General features: G+C 40.2%; 1 protein-coding gene across 1 annotated transcript in view; it reads right to left on the bottom strand.

Moving 5' to 3' along the window:
- NR1H4 (nuclear receptor subfamily 1 group H member 4) overlaps positions 1-22748 on the bottom strand; it is an 89801-nt gene that overhangs the window by 12083 nt on the left and 54970 nt on the right. Inside the window, exons 5-7 of the mRNA XM_007947203.2 lie at positions 22435-22533; positions 22016-22115; positions 17773-17919 (exon numbers count right to left, since the gene is read on the bottom strand). Coding sequence (XP_007945394.1) covers positions 17773-17919; positions 22016-22115; positions 22435-22533 — 346 coding nt within the window. The remainder of the gene's footprint in view (positions 1-17772; positions 17920-22015; positions 22116-22434; positions 22534-22748) is intronic.

Here is a 22748-nt window from a genome sequence, read left to right as displayed (position 1 = left end):
GAAGCAGCAGTCAGGACGTTAGACGATGTGTAACACTGGGTAGGTCAGCTGTGAAGGAACTCTTTCAAGTGCTGAGGGGCAAGGATGTCTCCTTGAGGACTAAGGTGCGCCTGACACAAGCCATGATATTTCCAATTGCCTCGTATGCATGTGAGAGCTGGACAATGCATGAGGAAGACCAAAGAAGAGTTGATGCTTTTGAGTTGTGGTGCTGGCGAAGAATGCTGAAGGTACATGGACTGCCAAAAGATGTAACAGATCTGTCCTGGAGGAAGTGCAGCCGAGATGCTCCTTGGAAGCGAGGATGGCCAGACTTCGTCTCACCTACTTTGGTCATGTTTTCAGAGGGGACCATTCCCTGGAGAAGGATGTCATGCTTGGTAAGGTGGAGGGTTGACGAAAGAGGGGAAGGCCTTCGACGAGACGGATTGACATGGTGGCTGCGACAATGGGTTCAAGTATAGCAAGGGTCATGGAGCGGACGCGGGATCGGCGGTGTTTTGTTCTGCTGTGCATGGGGTTGCTATGAGTCGGAAATGACTCGATGGCACCTAACAACAACAACACCGTTGAGTCAAATCCAACGCATAGCAACCCCTCCTTGGGTTTCCGAGGCAGTATCACCATGGAAGTAGATTGCCCAATCTTCCTTCCAAGAGTGGCTGGTGGGTTTGGACTGCTAGCCTTCTGGTTAGCAGTCAAATGCCTTAGGCACTATGCCACCAGAGCTCCTGAGAAATTGTGCAGACAGAGGAAAAAGACTAATGTAAATTAGGGATGAATTAAGATGAAGTGGACTTTCCCCAGCTTGGTTCAGATCAGAGTAAACTGCTTTAACCCTTCCTGACCAGACCTAGAGCCATAATGCTTGGGTGGAACCAAACCAGAATAAAATTTGATTACAGATTCCGAGAGCACAATTATCCTGTTACACTCCAAAGAGTCAGAACACCTCCACCTTTACAAGAGAATATAGAATCTTCCCAAATGGGATGGATCCCATTTGGGAATCCTTCTCCAATCAAAATAGCAACAATTCTCCCTTTTGACCTTTGATTGACCCCAGTGAGCTCCATGAACTATGTCTTTGTTGAGCAATTTGGGGATTATGTAATATGGAAGATAGGCCTTCAGCCAGCTGTTTCATATTGGACTGAATACTCAGGACTGAACTAGACACAGGTGTAGTATCCAGTGGGTGGAGTGTGGTGAGCCTGAGAATACCAGTTCAGCTTTCCAAGGAACCTAGTGGTTAAAAGCTAGCGAGCCAGCTCTGAGTCTGAAAGCTGACTCTACGGCTTGATTTTAGGCACATTACTCTTTAAGCCTCGTCTGTGAAATGTAGGTTATAAAAATAGCATTTATTATATGAGATAGTACATGTAGAGTGCTTACCACAATGCTTGGCTCATCGTAAGTGGTCCATAAATGTTCAGGGAACTAATCATAATAACATATTGTTATTGTTATTCAGGAAAATTGGCCTAAAACATTAGAGCATCTTTTTCTCAGTTCCCCTTAATCTTGGTTAAATGAAGCTTATGTATTTATGTCTTTAAAAAATTATGTTGGTTGTTTTTTGTTTGCTTTGTTTTTAGCATTCTGCAATTCCCTAGGGATGAAACAAATTGTCTGATCAGTAAATTGCTTCAATATTTTTCTAGGTTGTTGCTGTTGTTGTTATGTGCTGTCGAGTCCGACTTGACTCATAGCGACCCCTCCTTGGGTTTCTGAGGCAGTATCACTACAGAAGTAGATTGCCCCACCTTCCTTCTGAGGAGTGGCTGGTGGGTTTGAACCGCCAGCCTTCTGGTTAGCAGTCAAGTGCCTTAAGCACTGTGCTACTAGAGCTATTTTTTCTAGGTACTAAAGCTAAATTATAATTTGTATTTTCTTGGTAGGGTTGCTCTTTTTCATCATAAAAAAAAAAAAAATGGCAAGTGTTAGGCTTTCCTCAGCATTCGGGGATACGTCCATCAGTTGTAGCTACTAAGTGGCTGTGCTTTTACTTTAATAGTATATGAGAATTTGGAGGTATATTTAAGCCAGCTGATATGAAAATATTTAGTTTTTAAGAAATCATTTTTGTCTATTTAATTTCCTATTTTGTCTTTCCGAATCTCCACTCTCCCGCCAAAGATGTTACCTCCATTAGCTATCTAATTGCAGTTGATAATTTTTGAGCAAAATTAGGTTAAAATGTTTACTATAGTTGCTTCATCTTCTACATGGCTGTAAGGGGCAAGAATTAACATAGAGAAAATGTAGAAAAATAAATAAATAGAAGAATTCTTAAAAATAAAATCTCTTAGAGGATAGATCAAATACAAATCTGTTGTTGGAATTAATCAATACTCAGAATTAACTGTGCCAACATAAATAAAGGGGTATTTGAAGTGTTAGTGCACCAGCAATATCTCACATAAGAAATGCAACAATAACGTCATCCAGAAGGGGACAGCCTTTTCCTATTTTCCTGCTTCCTCCTTTGTGGAGACTCGCTTAAGATTTACTGAATTTTTTGCTGGATGACCAATTAAGATGCTTTTCGGTCACAAGGTGGGGCTATTTTCTAACTTAACCACAAGTCTTTTACCATGAAACAAATTCAAAGATGTGAAAAACGGTTTACGTTTCCGCTCCTCTGTTTCTTGTTTGTTTTTCCTGTCTAAAAAAGAGGTCTGTGGTTAATAAATTAATTCTTCCATGATCAGAAACATTTTAGAGAATAACTGCTTGGTAGAATTAATGCTATGCTGTTCTAAGTTGTTATTTTAAATGTAAATGCCATTTGTTTCCTACTTCCTAGCTTTAATTGGGAACAAAAATAAACCAAAAGTTCAGATGCATATTATACAAGACACATGTCCTGCTATTTTAAATTCCTCTTTATGATTAATTGGAGTCCCTAAGTGTTACAAACTGTTAATGAGCATGGCTGCTAACCAAAGGTTTGCATATTTGAGTTCACACAGAGGCTCCTTGGAAGAAAACAGCCTCTGAAAACCCTATGGAGCACTCTTCTACCCTGACACACATGGGGTCTCCAAGAGGCAGAGCTGAGACAACAGCACTTGGTATATGATTACTTAAATTGACAGTGTCAAGACAGATCAAGAATTTTATTAAAATGTAAAATATTGCTATTTTCTCAAAACCATGTAATCTAGGATTTTCTAGAAATGGCAACATCATCCCATATCATGTTGTTGTTAGGTGCTGTGGAGTCATCTTTGACTCATAGCAACCCCACGGACAGCAGAACGAAACACCGCCTGGTCCTACACCAGCTCCATGATCCTTGCTATACTTGAGCCCATCGCCACTGCCAGTGTCAATCCATTTCATTGAGGGCCTTTCCCTCTTTTGTTGACCTTCCACCTTACCAAGCATGACATCCTTCTCCAGGGAATAGTTCCTTCTGATAACGTGACCAAAATATGTAAGACAAAGCCTAGCCATTCCTGCTTCCAAGGAGCATTCTGGCTGCACTTCCTCCAGGACAGATTTGTTAGTTCTTTTAGCAGTCTATGGTACTTTAAACATTCTTTGCCAGAACCACAACTCAAAAGCATCAATTCCTCTTCAGTCTTCCTCATTCATTGTTCAGCTCTCACATGCATATGAGGCGATTGAAAATACCACAGTTTGTGCCAGGTGTACAAAGATGTCAAGAAGACATCTTTGCACTTCAGCACCTGAAAGAGGTCCTTTGCAGCTGATTTGTGTCATCTGATGTCCTGACTGCTGCTTCCATTGGTGTCAATTGTAGAACCAAGCAATGTGAAGTCTTTGACAATTTCAATCTTTTCTCCATTTATTGTGATGCTGCTTGTAGGTCCAGTGTGAGGATTTTTGTTTTCTTTATATTGAGATGTAATCCATGCTGCAGACTGTAGTCTTCAATCTTCCTCAGTAAATGCTTCAAGTCATCCTCACTTTCAACAAGCAAAATTATGTCATCAGCATATCTCAGGTTGTTAATGATCCTTTCTTCAATCCTGATGCCATGTTCTTCTTCATATAGTCCAGCTTCTCGGATTATTTGCGCAGCATACAGATTGAATAAGTGTGGTGAAAGGATACAACCCTGATGCACTGCCTTCTTGATTTTAAACCACACAGTATCCCCTTATTCTGTTCAAATGACAGCCTTCTGGTCTATGTACAGGTTCTTCATGAGCACAATTAAGTGTTCTGGAATTCCCATTCTTCTCAATGTTATCCATAGTTTGTTATGATGCACACAATCAAATGCTTTTGCATAGTCAATAAAACACAAGTAAACATCTTTCTGCTATCCTTTGCTTCAAACCAAGATCCAGCTGACATCAGCAATGGTATCCCTCGTTGCATGTCCTCTTCTGAATCCAGCTTGCACTTCTGGAAGTTCTCTGTCAATATACTGCTGCAAGCGTTTTTGAATTATCTTCAGTAACATTTTACTTGCATGTGATATTAATGATATTGTTTGATAATTTCCACATTCTGTGGAATCACCTTTCTTTAGAATGGGTACAGATATGGATCTCTTTCAGTCAGTTAACCAGGCAGCTCTCTTCCAAATCTCTTGGCATAGCAGAGTGAGTGCCTCCAGCAGGGCATCCATTTGTTGAAACATCTCAATGGGTATTCCATCAATTCCTGGAGGCTTGTTCTTCACCAGTTTCTTCAGTGCAGCTTTGACTTCTCCTTCAATACCATTGGTTCATGAACATATGCCACCTGAAGTGGATGAAGATCAACCAGTTCTTTTTGGTCCAGTGACTCCGTGTTCCTTCCATCTTATTTTGATGCTTCCTGCATCATTCAATATTTTGCCCATAGAATCTTTCAATATTGCAACTCGAGGCTTAAATTTTCCTCAGTTCTTTCAGCTTGAGAAATGCCGAGCATTCTTCCCTTTTGGTTTTCTACCTCTCAGTCTCTGCACATTTCATTATAGTAATTGGCTTTGTCTGCTTATGCTGGTCTTTGAAATCTTCTGTTTAGCTCTTTTATCTTGCCACTTCTTCCATTTGCTCCCATATCATAGAAGTTAAGATATAAGTCTACACGGCATACAAACCTAAGTCTGTTCTCTGCTTTCCTTTCAACCTAAGCTCTCCCCATCCCACTGGTTTCCTTATGAACTAATGACATCAACTCTTCTAGGTCCCTAAAGCTAATTCAGCTCATAGCCTATACAGCATATCTATACACCCCCCCCCACACACACACACACACATTCCATGGCTCTGTACTACTGGAGAGGCAAATCCCAGCTCTAGCCTAAGGTTCAGTTACTATTGCTCTCATTTTCCTGTCATAGGTTGATACAGGAAGGAATGGTGATGCAATTTTGGACAATGATACTGAAGGGGAGGGTTCTGTTTTTTTTGTTTTGTTTGTTTGTTTGTTTGAAGAAAGTTTGCCATGCTTAGGAAGAGATGACTTCATTTCCTTTGGCCATTGCTGTGCCTGTGTGTGATGCCTGGAACTATTGTGGCCATCAGATGACCAGGAGGAGAACTAGCCTGAGGGTGAAGCCAATGCACCAAGGATGGTCAAGCAGAAAGAGGAAACAAATTTGTGTTTCTAAGCTGTGTCAAACACCTTAATTAACCAGTTCTGAAGCCACACATGATGTGAGTTTCTTCTTTGAGCTTTTTAAGCCATATTGGGTTAGATTTTTCTGTTATCTACAGCCAAAAGCATCCTAATTGACAGCTCCCACAACAAAGGACTACATTTTTATGTCTTCATGCCTTTTGCCTAAAACGCAAGGCAGGATCCTTATTGGGATAGGGCACCTCACCCACATTGCAAGAGTTTATAGTTCAAATTTTGCTTTCTCTGTCATGTGAAGCAGCAGGAGCTGCTCCCTTCTCTGTGCTTGGGGTCCTCGGGTGGTGGAAATGGTAAACATGCTCAGTTGCCGACCAAAAGGTGAGGAGGTCGCGGGCACCCACAGGCACCTCAGAAGAAAAGCATGGTGATCTGCTTCTGAGAAACCAGCCATTGAAACCCTACAAAGCACAGTTCTCCTCTGAAACACGTGGGCTGCCATGAATTGGAGTCTACTCAACAGTCATTGTTTTTTCTCACTGGTCTTTACGATCACTTCTATCTCAGCTCATATCATAATTCATATCTTTTCTCCCCCACCAAAGTGTGAAATAAATTTCTAAGAGCAGGAGTCAAGCTGGTTGTGTTCACTGTGATATTCAGAGTCTGGCATGCTGCCTGGCCTAGAAGGAGTGCTCCATAGACGTTTCTTATTCATTCTGGTATGCTGGGGACTAGCGCCATGCTGGAGATATGCCAGGGCATTAATAATGTCTGTTAAATGACATAGTATTATGCTTTGCTAATTTCTTGCAATCAAAGTGATATTGTTTTAGGATGTATGATCTGAGCAAATGATGCCATTAGGATCATGCAGCCATTCCATTTGTGTTATTAGATTGGCTCTGACCTCTTTTTCAACCACTAGACTCCGCCCAGGGAGCCATTTTTGCCATACTGTTGGCCCTAAGGAAAAGCTGCCATTAAATTAGCAACTATTTCCAAAATGGAATAAATTCCCCTTTAGTCCTAGTGGCTAAAAAATATCTGCCCATGGAGCTCTGAGCTACCAGGTAAGTTGTGCACTATCTTTAGGCCACTATGCAGTTAGAAAGCCCAAACTAGCTCATGTAGAGAGGCCACACTGAGGAAGAGGAATGCCTGGCCACCCCCTGCAGTTCCAGCTCCAGTCACCATCTGGCTGCCATCAAGTGAGTCCCTCAACCAGAACCATGCCGCTGAACCCTGCCTGAAATCCCTGACCCACAGAAACTATGAGAAATAATAAAAATATTTTTCTTTTGGGGAAAAAAAGATCTGGCCAGATTAGGCCAGATAGTATTAGCAAAGCATAATACTATGTCATTTAACAGACATTATTAATGCCCTGGCGTATCTCCAGCATGGCGCTAGTCCCCAGCATACCAGAATGAATAAGAAACGTCTATGGAGCACTCCTTCTAGTGCTGAGGAGTTGTCAGGGTGTGGACTGTCAAGTTCTAGATTCATCTCAATAAAACTCACCAATCTTTGTACATCTAATATGTGCCAGCCACTGTGCTCAAAAAAAAACACCTCACTGCTGTGGAGTCAGATCCAACCCACAGTGACTCCTCCTTGGGTTTCTGAGGCAGTATCACTACAGAAATAGATTGCCCAACCTTCTTTCCAGGGACTGGCTGGTGGGTTTGAACTGCCAAACCAAAAAAACCAAACTCACTGCCATCAAGTCATTTGTGACTCACAGCGACTCCCTCCTTGGGTTTCCAAGGCAGTATCTCTATGGAAGTAAATTGTCCAACCTTCTTTCCGAGGAGCAGCTGGTGGGTTTGAACTGCCAGCCTTCTGGTTAGCAGTCAAATGCCTTAGGCACTATGCCACCAGAGCTCCTAGTGTTAGTTCTGGGAATACAAAGTCCCACGGAGTGAACAGATTAGAGGAAGAGGCAGATGCATAAATAAATGTGTGATGTCCATAACTGGACAAGCACAAAACGTTTAGTAAATGCAGCTGAGGGGCAGTGGGTACGGACCGGGCCAATGGAAATCTCATTCGTGTACTACTTTACTGTTTTCTTTCTTTTTATTTTGAAGGAGAGTTCTTCCTATAAATTGAGTCCTGAATTTGTCTATGCCAAAATTATTATGTGACCACTTTGAAAAGCAAAATGAGAGATTATCCTCAAGTGTTAAGAATTTTAAACTGAATTAAGCATTAACCTTTCTTAAAAATATTCTGCCTTTTGTGTCTTCAGACTTCCAGCCCCCCTTTCAGAGACAGTATCTGAACTGATAATTAGACATCTGCTTCTTTGGAAAATTTAGTTCTTATCATTATTTTCATTTTGTGCAAGTTGCAAAGACTAATGCAGCAAAGTCACATATGTACAGATATGCATCACTTAATGTCCACAACACATTCTTTGAGAGAGGACGTTACGTGATTTGGACGATGTGTGAACGCCTTATTAAAATCTTATGAGAGCCTGTTATCCTTGTCGATGCTTATGCCACCGCTGCCGCCACCCATCACTACACTGCTGGGGCTGCTGGCAGAGGCTGAAGGAATTGATAGTGCCAGCGGCAGCAGGAGTGGAAGCTGAGTGAGAGGAGAGCAAGCCAGTAGGGAGGGACAAGAGCAGCCCCTGCCCAGCTACCTTTTCCTGGTGGTGCAGTGGTTAAGGCACTTGGCTGCAAACCAAAAGGTTGGTGGTTCAAACCCACCAACCGCTCTGTGGGAGAAAGATGAGGCAGTCTGCTTCTGTAAAGATTTATAGGCTTGGAAACCCTATGGGGCAATTCTATTCTGTCCTAACCAGTTGCTATGGTTGGAATTGACTCAATGGCAGTAGCTTTGGTTGGGTTTGGAGAAGTAGGAGCAACCCACCACTGCCACCACCACTGCTGCCACTGCTGCACTGTGCTCACTGGACAAAGCCCAGAGCCTGTGCCCAGAGCCATGTCCTCTGCCTCACCTGCCTGTATCTCACCTGTGGCCAGTGCTGCAAGAGTCTGGGTTTGAGGTCTTTAAAACCACTAGGGAGAAATAACAAACAAAAGGAGAGCTGCCTTCCCTTAAAGAAAAAAAAAAATCCTTATGGAACCATAGAAGTATATGCGATCAGACGATGTTAAGCAACACATGTCTGTATAAACCAGTTGCCATTGAGTTGATTCTAGCTCATGTGAACCCCTTGTGTGTCAAAGTAGAATTGTGCTCGACAGATTTTTAATGACTGATTTTTTGGGGGGAAGTAGGCTCCAAGGCACCTTGGAGTGGATTCAAAAGTCTTACCTTTGGGTTAGCAGTTTAACTGTTTGCACCACCCAGGGCTCTTATATATTATATATAAAACCAAAAATTCATTGACTTGGTTCCAACTCATAGAGACCCCATAGTGTTTCCAAGGCTGTGCAGCTTTATGGAAGTAGATTGCCTCATCCTCCTCCCACAGTGCAGCTGGTGGGTTTGAACTGACAACCTTCTGGTTAGCAGCCAATTACCTTACCCATTGTACCACCAAAACTCCTATATATCTCTATCTCTCTCTATCTATCTATCTATATACATGAGATATCCCTTATATATATATAAGGGATATATATATGTGTGTGTGTGTGTGTGTGTGTGTGTGTATCACATAAACTAAAGAATACAAAAACAAGCACAGTGAACTTTACTATGATAGACTTTACTATGCTATTATAAACTAGCTACAACTACATCACTCTTACCAGGATTCTCTCCTTTCTCTGACCTCACTGTCATTGTCATTTACTATTTACTTACATGCAGTCTCTAATTGCTAAGAATCACATCTTACCGCATCCCTACATTCCCTACTCTATATTCCCTTACATGGAGAATCTTGGAAAAATATTAACCTTTAGCTAGTGACAGGTGCAATGTCATAGAAAGAGCTCTGGGCTTTCCATCAGAACACCTGCATTCATTTCCTGGCACTCCGCCAATTATCTGTGTGACCTTGGGCAGGTCACCTAGCTTCACCAAACCCATTTCCTGATCAATAAAATAGGAGTGTAATAGCCACAGTTAAAGGTCATTGGGAGTACTAATAAGATGATGCTTATAGAAGTAATACATTGTAAAGTTGTGAGAAATACCGTCATTCCAATACATACTGAATTGAATACATTATTCATACTTGTTGTGTGGATTAAAAAAGATTTAAAAATTATATAATTCAAGGGTTATTTATACTTGAAATGGACAGACTGTCTTCTGATAAGACTTTACAGAACAAGTTGGCTTGGTCTGTGAGAGGTTATTTCCTTAACGTTAAAATATCAAATCATTCAGTTTAGCAAGACTGTTTTAATTCTATCATATTTATGGTTTCATATGATTATTCCTATTAGAAGATCCACCTTAAAAATATAGTTTACATTATAATACTACATCAAGAATAGAATCACTGATGCATTAGAGTTGCGCAGAAACAAGTTATCCACAGATTATGTCACATAAATGTTTCTGAAGCCTTAATTAACATAAACAAACTCTGTAACCCTCATTAAGTAAATGCATCTCAGGATCTGTATCTTTGTGTATGTAATTGGGTTTTAATAATAGCAAACAAAAGAGTATGAATTTGAAAAACAAGAAAAGACGTTTCACATTATATTATGTACAGAGTTCTGTAGGCATAAACAGGATAACTTTGAGATATTGTGTTACTCTGGAATTCAATGTACAATAAAAAATAAAAATGTTATATTAGCATAAGAATGAAAAAGTTATTCTGAAAGGTCATCTTGCAAGATCAGATTTTTATGTGGTGTGTGGAAGAGGCAATGTTCTGCAAAGCTACAGGGAAGAGAAAATTCATAAATATTAATACATGGGAGCATAATTATAGATGATAAAATACAAAGCAGTATGTGAGTTTGGATGGTTTTTGTTGTCAAGGTATGTGGTTGATACTTGGGAAGAGTATTTTATGAAAAACCAGAGGCATTCATATATACAGAAATCATATTTTAGAAAACATCATTCTTGAACTTTTCTGTAACTTGCAGAATCACAAGTTTTGAAACTTGTGAAATTACAAGGTATGTTTTTCTTTTTAATTACATATATTCAACCTGCAAGACCTTCTTCATTTCTCACCAAATTATTGCATTAATGTCTTTACAGGTCTCCTTGCTTCTTTCTTCAACCCCTCCAGACCATCCTTCGTATTACTACTAAAAAGATCTTTGTAAGGTACAACAATGGTCATGTCATGTCTGCTCAGAATATTGCAAAGGCTCCCCATTATTGTCACTGTTATTAGGTGCTGATGAGTTGGTTCCATGTACCCTAGGTACAACAGCATGAAACACTGCCTGGTACTGCAATCATCCTCATAATCATTGCTATGCGTGAGTCCATTGTTGCAGCCACTGTGTCAAACCATCTCATTGAAGGTCTTTCCCTTTTTCATTGACCTTCTACTTTACCCAGCATGATATCCTTCTCCAGGGAGAGGTCCCTCCTGATAACTTGACCAAAGTACAAGAGATGACCTCTGGCTGTTCTCACTTCTAAGGAGCATTCCAGCTATACTTCTTCCAAGACAACTTTGTTCCTTCTTCTGGCCATTGTTTTTAGGTGTCGTTGAGTCAGCTCCATAACGACTCTATGTACAACAGAGTGTGACACTGCCTGGTCTTGTGCCAGCCTCACAATATTTGCTATGCTGGAGCCCATTGTTGCAGCCACTATGCCAATCCATCTCCTTGAGGATGTTCAGTTTTTCTATGACCCTCTACTTTACCAAGCATGATATCCTTCTCCAGGGACTGGTCCCTTTTGACAACATGACCAATGTAAGTGAGAAGAAGTCTAGATATTCTCTGGTAGCATAGTGTCTAAGGCCCTTGACTGCTAACCAGAAGGCTGGCAGTTCAAACCCACCAGCTACTCCTCAGAAGGAAGATGGGGCAATCTACTTCTGTAGTGGGATAGACAGGACATGGTAGAGACAGAACATTTGCTCTGCCTGCTGGAGGTAGCTGACAGATCAGATAAAGAGAGGCTCCAGAAATATGGGACAGTCAGAACCCAGAATCCAAAGGAGACTGAATGTAAGCCCCTGCCTGGCCTTGTCCTTTGTGCTCTTGTATCATTATGCTCTGCTTACACCAACAGTCTCAGCCCTGCCGCAGACTCTGGAAACCACGGGGATCCCCATGTTGTATCTAATTCTAGGAACTTGGCTCTGTCTTGTTCCTTGTGATACTCCCTGTCTTGACACAATGACTAAGCTTGGGGAGTCCATTTTCCTCTCATCAGGGGCTTGATCACATTTCCTGGGACCCCAGCTCGTATGGCATGCTCTTGATATGTACCTTTTGCTTGACATACCCTCTTCTGACACCTAATCCTACCCCTTTAAACTGACTCTGCCACCTTCTTTGTTGTCTGCCTGTTGCTAATTCCCAGGACTTTCTCAGAGCTCCTGACATGTTGTGATGAATCTACCAAGACCTACTTCTTACCTTTGCTCATCTGATGCCTCTCACAACCAGTAGAAGCTGTGTTCTGATACCTGTTTGGGAAATCCCAATCTCACTAGTGAGGCCAGTGGCCAGGACAGAACACAGAAAGAAGAATGAGGACCAAGTGTCTTCACAACCTGAAGTGTCAGATGTGATGGAGAAATCAGCAAAAGACTGAAGAATAGCAGCCAGAGGTGTAAGAAGCGAACAGAGAAGGTAAACTCTCCCCCCTCCCTTATTTTTCAGAGGCATTTCTCCCAGTTAATCTCTTATGGGTCTAATTTTGTCTTGGTATTTGCTTTTTGTAGAACCCAAACTCACTGAGGCATTTAGAATAGTCTGACATATAGTAGATGGTGAATAATAGTTGGGTTTTAGTGCAATGATTAGTAGATTCATGCATTATATATATATGCTTATAAATTCACAATTTCCCTCTAGTATTCCAATAAACTTTTCTTAAAAATATATTTTTTTTTTCCTTCAGCTGAACCACAGTGAAAAGGGATTTTCTCCACTACAGCCACAGACACACTGGGGAAGGCCATCGTGGAGATACCAACAATGGACTTAGCTCAGGACCCAGGAGATTTGATGGAGCCACAAAGAGAATAAATAGAAGCTGAGCACCCAGGAGAGAGAGATGGGCCAGCTAGACAAGATGCCCCCTACTCAAAACATTTCAGTTCATATGGCAGAGACTGTACCCCTACTTTTCTTTGTCTGGCACCTAAATCAATTTTAGATGACTCATCTTTGAGAAGGAGGAAAAAGAACACAACAGAGCTCAACCCAAACTGTCTTTTGCTTTTCGTATCTTCAAATGCAAAAGATATGTCATTCCCCAAAATTAATTACTGTAGGTAAAGGCTGGAGAAAGGGCGTTTAGTTGGTTAGTTGTCAGGTGAAGATATCAATCACTCTGATATTCAGGGGAAGAACCACTTGAAAAGTGAGTAAAGGGGCAAGACTCATGGCTGCAGACAAATCTCCATTCATTCATTTATTCTTCCCATTGATTTCTATTGAACATCCTCTGCAAACCAGGCAAGAGCTCAGTGGCCGGGGTGAAACATGAGTCAAAAAGAGGCAATCCTCACTTTATGGAGTTTTTAATATCAAAATCCAAGAAAGATTGCAGGATAAACCTTACATGTAGACATGATTTCAAAGAGAATATACTAGTTATGGGGCCTGTTTACTTCCATAGTGATACTGCCTCGGAAACCCAAGGAGGGGTCGCTATGCGTCAGATCTGACTCAACGGTGGTGAATTTGGTTTGGTGGAGTTGGTGAGCCTAGATCCAAGCCAGATTCCAGAGACTGTATTCTTAATTATCACTGCCTCTTGATGTATAAATGAAAATACATATTAGAATGGGATCCTTTGGTAGTGAAAGAGACTTTTCTGTAAAATAAAAAAAAATGCTTTTCAACACGAGTCATCACTCATTGTTATTTCTTTGCTTTTTTAAAATTTAGATTTCGATGTATGGATTTTATTAAAGAGAGGACCATGGATGTTTTGGTCCCTGGAAATCAGGACCACAAAAATGACCAAAAGACTTCATCCACCACAGGTTGTAGCCATATTAATTTGCCACATAGAGAGAGAACCACTAATTTATTCAATAGCCTAAACTGATAACTGCTAACCAGAAGGCTGGCGGTTCAAACCCACCAGCCACTCCTCAGAAGAAAGGTTGGGCAATCTACTTCCGTAGTGATACTGCCTTAGAAACCCAAGGAGGGGTCGCTATGAGTTGGAGCCAACTCAATGGCACGTAACAACAACAAAAAAATAAATAATTAAGCGAGATGGAAACAACCTAGGTGTCCATCAACTGAGGAATGGATAACCAAACTGTGGTACATACACACAATGGAATACTATGCAACACTAAAGAATAATGTAGAATCTGCAAGACACTGCATAATGTGGATGAACTTGGAGGACATTATGCTGAGTGAAATAAGTCAATCACAAAAGGACAAATATTGTATTAGTCTGATATTGTAAAAGTTAAGGAAAGGTTTATCTATAGAAGGAAATTTTCTTTATTGGTTACCAAGGGTGGGAGGGGAGGGGAGGGAAGGCTGTTAGATAGATAGAGATAAGTATTGATTTGGGTGAAGAGAAGGGCAATGTACCAAATGTGAGTGACCAATATGGCAGCATTGAGGATGAGAAAGACGTAGAGAGGTACATGGGAGGTACAGACAACAAATACAAACCCTTTTGCACATACAGTACTACGTTGTCAGTGAAGGGAAACATGGGTATATGGATGGATAGATGGGTGGACAGGCTAAACGATTAGGTATGTCTATGAAATGGGGAGTGTATCCAAGAACATATATAGGGTTTGCAGACAATGGTCCTATAAGTTTATGTGAATGATCAGAATTCCCAGGTGTATAGTAGAGCTGACAAGGGACAAGGTTGTGGTCACTGCTTGGTCACAGCCAGCTACTCAGAGGGACCAAGTAGTTGAACCTGTGGGCTTGGGACCATAGTTGCAGGGGACATCAAGCTCAATTGGCATAACATACTATACAAAACATTGCTGTACCTACTTTGGCGAGGAGCGACTGGGATCTTAAAAACTAGCAAGCTGCCATCTAGATGCAACAATGGGTCTCTCCTCATCCAGAGCAAAGAAGAATGAAGAAAACCAAAATTTATGGAAACAATTAGTCCTAGCGACTGGTACACCATCCAATCTGCAGCCTATATGACTATGAGACCAGAAGAACTAGATGGTGCCCAGCTACCACTGTCATCCACCTGAAAGGGGATCTATGTAGGAGATCCTGGATAGAGAGGGAGAACAATGTGGAACAAAACTCAAATCATATGGAGGGAAAAAAAAAAGGTGGGGACGAGGTTTGCTGGTCTGATAGAGCCTGGTGGAACCACTGAGACTATGGCCCCGAGCTGCCCTTCAGGTCTGGAATTGAACCCACACCTGTGGTTTCCAGCCAAACAAAATACAGGCATATGAGTTAAACATTTACCTCAAGTAGATACACTCCTTGGAGAGAACAATTATGGGAGAAAGAAGGGCTGCTTATGCACAGGGAGATAGCTCAGGGGCAGGAGTGTATGGAGGGATGGACACTGGGAAGTGGTAACTATGGGGAGGAAGTGGGAGGGGAGCTGTTGCATTGTGGTAAACTGTGGTCAATGCCATGAGACAAAGTATATGTGAACTGCTGTATGGAAAGTGAATTTGCTCTGTAAATCTTCACCCAAATCACAATAAAAATAAAATAATTAAGCTAATACACATGAAAATTCAGCAGCTTGCATCCTTTAACTCTTTGCTAAATTGAATTGTCAATTACTAATTACAGTTTTAAGAACAAGATACTTAAGATACTAACAGTGTGATTGGCTACACCATCAATCCAAAAAAATTGAATTAGTTAAGAGAAGAAAAGCAGTAAATGTTACAGAATTGGACTATGCCTTGGAGGTTACTGGATTCAACCCTTCTCCCTTAACCCCCAGCCTGGACACACACACATGTACACACACACACATGCACATGCATGTACACACTTGCATATTTGCACGTATACACACATTGTATATAATTAAGGCCCATCTCAGAATCCATATTTCTTAACCACATGTCTTCGGAAAGGGGGGCAAAAGCTGAACAGCTTGGGTCCTTCTCCCCGTTTCTCCCAAAGTCAGGGATTACGTCTTTGAAAGCTCTTGCCTCTTAACAGGTCTGTCTGCTTCCTGGCTTGTTCTGGCTGCTGGAAGAGCAGCCCGCATGATTCTGATGCTCTCCCATCTCTGCTGAAAAATCTCCAGTATCTTCCCATTATTTAGGCAATAAAGAGTAGAATGTTTAGAACAGCATTCAAAGCCCTCCTCAACCATCCGGTTTTGACATTTTTTTTATTTTATTCCCCCTTAATGTTACCCTTCAAATGATGAACTTAATTATGCTTTTTTTTTTTTTTTGCATGCCCTGCATTTTCTAGCCTCTTCCTTTAGTTCCTGTTAGTCCCTTTCTATGCACCTTCATCCTTGGTATCCAGCTCAAACATCGTTCAAGGCCCAGTTCAAATGCCAACAAAACCTCTCCAGAACTTTCCCAATGAGGAGTCACCTCTTGTTTAGTTCTTCTCTTCCACATTTTATTATAATTATCTGTGTATCTTCTTACGAGACTGTAAGCTCCTTAAAGACAGGGAATAGCAGCTCTTCACTGCCACCACGATGTTTTTAACCTTAAGTATTTGTTGAATTAATAAATCAAGGAAGGTTGGGCAATCCTACTTCCGTAGTGATACTGCCTCAAAAACCCAAGGAGGGGTCGCTATGAGTCGGGGCTGACTCGACGGCAAATAACAATAACAACAATAAATCAATGGGTTTATAAGTATGATCTGTGTTAAAAAGTGTGCTTTTAAATCTACCAGTAAAGGTAATTATATTTTCAGTTTTTAATCAAGAGGAGAAAACACGAAAAGATTGTTTAAAAATATTTTTCAATTTTTAAATTGTTTTACTTATATCATAGATGTGGAACCACCTGAAAAATTTTCTTCCAATCTCTCTTTTAAAATACTGATTTTAAAAGCATTTGAACTTGTCCCAGACAATCCATTAGGAAGAAAAGATCTTGAGAAGTCCTTTAGGTAAACAAGATCTTCAAAAATCATTTCATCCTCCCCCCCATATATAAAACCCCTCGTGGAAATAAGAACTTATCCTATTTTTAAATTCTCCACAGGGAAATTTTACAGAAATCCTAGTAGTCCATTCCCCTGTCTCTTGACCCTCCTTGGTGCTGTATTACTCCATAGTAAGTTAAACTGAATTACTCATGCTATTATTTTTTTTGTCTCTTGAGAGGCAGTGTGGTAGTGCTAAAGACACATGGATTCTAACTTTCTTACTGTCTGCCTCCCAGCAAGTTGTTTAACCTCTCTGTCTCAGTTTCCTCATCTGTAAAATTGTAACAATAATAGCACTTATTTCATAGAATGTTTGCAAGGATTTAATGAAAGAATACATATATTTAGAATAGTATCTGGATCCTAGTAAATGATACATAAATGTTGCTATTATTATTTCAGGAGCTCTGGTTGCATTGTACTTAAAGCATTTGGCTGCTAATCAAAAGGTTGGTAGCTCAAACCCACCAGCTGTTCTATGGGAGAAAGATGAAGCAAACTGCTTCTGTGCAAACCTACAGCCTTGGAAACCCTATGGGGCAATGTTACTCTGTGCTAAAGGGTCACTGTGAGCCAGATTGACTCAGTGGCAGTGGGTTTGTTTCATTATTATTTTTATTATTTCACTTTGAATAGATATGCATAATAGCTGAATATCTAATCCTTCATATCTGGAGATTTTGAATGAATTTTTTTCTAGGCTGCATAATCTTAGTTCATTTATGCTTTTTTTTTTTTTTTTTTAATCTGTCTAATTTTCCAGTCTTTTAAAGTGTTCCTTTAACCTTTCATCTTAGTGCAAGCCAAAAAGTATTTTTCAGTGACAAAGGGATTTTTGAATAAAGCCTTGAGAAGTCCCATCTATTCAACACCTGTTTTGAGAGCCATTCTTTGTGCCAGGTGCAACAGGCATATAACGTTGTGTGAGACAAACGTGAACCCTGTTTTCAGAGATGATACAAATCCTTACTTTGCAGAAAACAAAACAAAACAAAATTCTTTTACCCTTAACCAAAACACTTACCACTCTTTCTAATTCTTTCTTCCAGCAGGTCTGTATGTCCAACTGGAAGTTTCTTATTGAAAATCTCAGCTGAACGGAGAAACATAGCTTCCACTGCAGACCCTTTCAGCAAAGCTATCTGATCTTCATGGTCCAAAGTCTGAAATCCTGATAAAAATGATGATGAAATCAGTATCAAGGAGCTGTGAATACTATATAACAACAGTTCATCACCATCATTACCGTCATCCCCATAAAGTAATTTTATAACTGTTTTAAGATTAATCAAGTTGAATCAACAAAAATCTATTAAAGGGCCCAAAGTAGTCCTTTAATCTTCATTTTTCTCTTCATTGAGTAGGGTTTATTGAACAAGCTAGGCAAAAGGAGATGTTACTACACACCAAGCATTAAATATATATAAACAATCTGTTGCCTTCAAGTTGATTTCCACTCATGGTGTCATGGTGACCCCCTGTGTTACAGAATAGAATTGCGCCATAAGATTTTCTTGGCTATAATATTTACAGAAGTATACTGCCAGGCCTTTCTTCAGTGGCACTGCTGGGTGGGCTGAAACCTTTTGTACCACCCAAGGATACATACATATACCTTTGTGTGTATATATGTATTCACACAAACATATATAGAGGAAGCAGGCTGATTAAAATGATGCAAGTCTCAGAAATTAGAGGCAGACCCAATTCTCTTTGAGTCATTATTTTAGTCATAACTTGTGTAACAGGGTCAACTTTGTAGAATGGCAGTAACCACAGCCAGAAAAATCTTTATGTGAATCCAGAGGTTTAAAGGCTATTTGGCAGATGATGAAACTTCTGTCAATCTCGAGAATGGGTAACATTGTCCAACAAAACCAACAAAAGTGATGTTGAAATATCTACTCTGAGCTCAGCCCTGTGTTGTGAAGGTAGAGAAAATCAGAGACATAATTGCTAACCTGAAAGAGTGTAACACTGCTTGGGAAATCCACAGTCCTTATCCAGGTTTATAAGGCCTTTGTTGTGCATTGTGTTGTGTCTACCCCAAGAGATATGCAGCTAGTAACTACAAAAACAAAGCCTGACTCTGCACCTGGTGTTACAGATTGCATTGGGTCCCAAAAAACATATATTGAAGTCCTAACCTCTAGTATCTGTGAACGTGACCTGTTTGGAAATAGCATCTTTGAAGATGTTATCAGTTAACATGAGGTCATACTGGGGTAGGGTTGGTCCCAATCCAATCTGAGTGGTATCCTTATCACAAGAGGAAAAGAGACACAGAGAGACAGAGGAAAGAAGGTCATGTGGCCATGCATCTACAGGCCAAGGAACTCCTGGGGCTAGAAGCTGGGAGAGTCAAGAAAGAATCTTCTCCTATAGATTTCAGAGGGAACATGGTGTGGCTGACACAGTGATTTGGGCTTCTAGCCTTTAGAATTGATGGATAGTAAATTTCTGTTGTTGAAAGCCACCCAGTTGGCATTTTGTTATAGCAGCCCTAGGAAACGAATACAGGCTTTATAAAATGGTGCAAAGTCTGGCTGCCTCCCTGACCTCATTTCCTACTCTTTCTCCCTCTCAATCACTGTGCTCCAGACACACTGACTTCCTATCTGTGGTCTGAACACAGAACCTCCTTCTGCCTCAAAGGTGAATGCTGTTCTGTAAATGTCCCCATGCCCAACTCCCTCACTGCATTCAGGTCTCTGCTCCAAAGTTAAAAAATAAAACTCATTGCCATCAGGCCGATTCTAACTCACAGTGCCCCTGTAGGTTAGCCTCCCTAAAACAATACTCTCCAGTACTCATTTGTCCCTACCTGCTTTACTTTTGTCCAAGCTGTTACAACTACCTAAGGATATTATAGATCTATTTGATTATTTGTTAATTGTCTGGAATCTCTCTGAAGAGTAAAATCCTTGAGGGCACAACTTGGGTTTGTTTGTGTCTGTATCCCAGTGCCTGGCATGTAAGAGGTACTCAAGGATTATTGTTGAATAATGGAATAAATACATGGGAAATGAAACACACATGTGCGTGTGTGTATACACACACATACACATATGTTCACACAAACACAGTGGTAAACTGATGCCATCAGAGTCTAAATGGTGTAGGAAAAGACTAAATGGCCATGAGAATTGAGAGGAGAGCAACATTAAAGGTTTAGGTTGTGGTTCAAGTCCACCCAGAGACACCTGGGAAGAAAGGCTTGGTGACCTACTTCTGAAAAGTCAGCCATTGAAAACACTGTGGAGCACACATGGGGTCTGACACACATGGAGTCTGACACATGTGGAGTCCAACACACATGGGGTCTGACACATACAGAGTCACCGTGAGTTGGAACCGACTTGATGGCAACTGGTTTTGGTGTTTTTTTTTTTCATTGAACATAAATTGATTGCACTCTTTCTCTCTTTCAGGAACTAGATATTATCTGCCTTCTTTTCAATAGGATAATTTTTGGCTTTGATTAATTCCTGGTTTAAAACCAACAGACCATTTGAACTGAAAATTATTTTCCCATAAATGCCCCAAAACATCATGTTTTTCCCTTTCTCAACAACCCCCGCTCTACATATACAGTTTTCATTCTTGTATAATTTTGTTTTCGATGGAGAGATTGTCACCATCCTAATTAGCATAAAAGAAATTAAGTTCCTCTTTCATTGTTAATAAAGAAATGAGAGAATATTGTTTCAATGAGTCAGAAATTTCTGCCCACATTTGAGTTTTATGTAGGTTTGTATCTAACTGTGACACATTTAATAAAATAATACCATAATGCTGCCAAATATAAGGTAAATTAATATGTCTAATTAAAATCCTATGTCAGAAAGTTATCTTCTGCACTTTAATATCACAGTGTTACACTTATTATAGGTGCCACGGTGGCACAGTGGTTAAGTGCTGGGCTACTAACCCAAAAGTTGGCAGTTTGAACCCACCAGCAGCTCTGCAGGAGAAATGACCTGATGATGTGCTCCCATAAAGATTCCAGCCTTGGAAATCGAATGGGGCAGTTCTCCTCTATCCTGTAAGGATGCTACGAGTTGGAATCAATGGCACATGGCAACACCACACGCTGCGATATGAGATGCTTGCTCTACTCTCCTAAACCATTGAAAATGTGGTGGAAAGACTTCTGTGTTCCAGTTTCTGTACTCCCATCGTCTATCAGAATGACTGTGGATAAAGTCATCTGTCTCACTTCACACTTACAATTCTTCATCAGGCCCTATTAATTTTTGAATATCTCTTCATTTTGTTTTCTATTGTCTCTCCCACTGCTATGGTTTTATTTCAAGACCTCTTGCCTAGACTAGTACGGTAGCATGCCAACTGATCTGCTTCAAGTATCTCCTTAGTCAAATATATCTTAAGCAAACCTGACAAAGCCATCTCTGTACAATATAAATACGATCATTTCCCTTTCTACTGATTTTAAATCACCAGAAACTCTTTACCATCCAGGGGACAAGGATTGAATTCCTTGGTAAGGTCTTTACCATCTGGCACCAATTCTCTTATGTCCAGACACACTGAAGACCTTATGCTCCAAAACCAAAAATGAAGCCATTGTCATCAAGTCAATTCTGACTCCTGGTGACCCAGTGTGTTTCAGAGTAGCACTGGGCTCCACAAGGTTTCCAGTAGCTGTGACCTCTTGGAAGGAGGTCACCAAGGCTTCCTTCTAAGCCGTGCTGAATTTTCTCTATCATCTCTAATAATCCCCTTCTTGTTCATTCCTCCTTACGTTTGCACAAGTTGGCCTCTCTACTTGGAATGTCCCTTCTCCTTTATGTCATCTTGAAAACTCTTTTCTTTCTGACACAACTCAAATATGACCCTTTCTGAAGCCTCCCCGTCTTTCTCAGACAAAATTAGCAACTCCTTTTCCTCTGCCTAAACAGCACTTTGTATGTGTATTTACAATTATAACATTTAATCACTGTCTTTGAAAGTACTGGTGCTTAGTATGTATTAGATATCAGAAAATGCCTAATGAATGAATGAATGACAACTTGGCAACGTCTCAATTTCTTTATCTATTAATTTGGAAGAATTAACAGAAATTATTTTAAAGATCCTTTCTGGACCTAACAGTTCATGCCTATGGTTGTTAGATACATTGATTTCATGTATCTAGGGGTCAGTAAATTTAGACAATTCCCATTTGACAATGAACAGACTCTCCTATCTGAATGTCACAAGAATACTGAACAGCGTGGTAGAGAAATCAGCACATGCTGACATACCTGGTAGCCTTTTTGTGAATTCAACAAGAATCTGTACGTGACTAGTAGCCATTTCAGTTAAAATGAGAAAGTTTTCTTCTGCACTGAATTCTTCTTTTAACTAAATTCAAGAAAAAAATGATTAATAAGTAATAAGAAAAAGATAAATCAATATAAAATCATTAGACTAAAGAAGAACCAGATTACAAAGTCTCTCCATAAAGTATAAAGACCCAGCTCACTTTTCTCAAATCCTTGGAGAGCAACTAGGATTACCAAGGTAGATGTGAAATTTCTTACTCTTATTTAAGCTGACAAAAGTTTAAATGTGTAACTTTAATTCTCAGCTCTAATCATTTCAAAGTAAGATATTCATATGTAAGTGCCACCTCCAAAGTTGTAAAACTATAAACCTATATATTTTCAGATATTGTACATACAATTTTATTTGTTATTTCCTGAGGCATCCTCTGTTTGCTGTATGAATCCATGATATAATGTAGAAGATTCTGTTGCTCTGGGGTGAGTTCAGTTTTCTCCTATACTGGCAAGAAAATAGAAGGTGTTAGGGTAGGTTGATATTTAGGCATCCTTCCTATATGCACATTCACCTGAAATGAGCTAGCCATAGAAATTAATGGGGAAAAAAAGTCTTAAATATGACAGGAACTGTGGACTCTGGTGCTTTCTCTATATCCTTGGTCAAATCATGTCACATTTAGTGACTCATTTACTATTTGTAAATAGGCATAAA

This window comes from Orycteropus afer, unplaced genomic scaffold, assembly GCF_000298275.1.
Source record: "Orycteropus afer afer isolate SDZICR_OR568_19922 unplaced genomic scaffold, OryAfe1.0 scaffold00177, whole genome shotgun sequence".
NCBI classification, from domain to species: domain Eukaryota; kingdom Metazoa; phylum Chordata; class Mammalia; order Tubulidentata; family Orycteropodidae; genus Orycteropus; species Orycteropus afer.
This window is presented reverse-complemented; position numbering and strand designations above follow the sequence as displayed.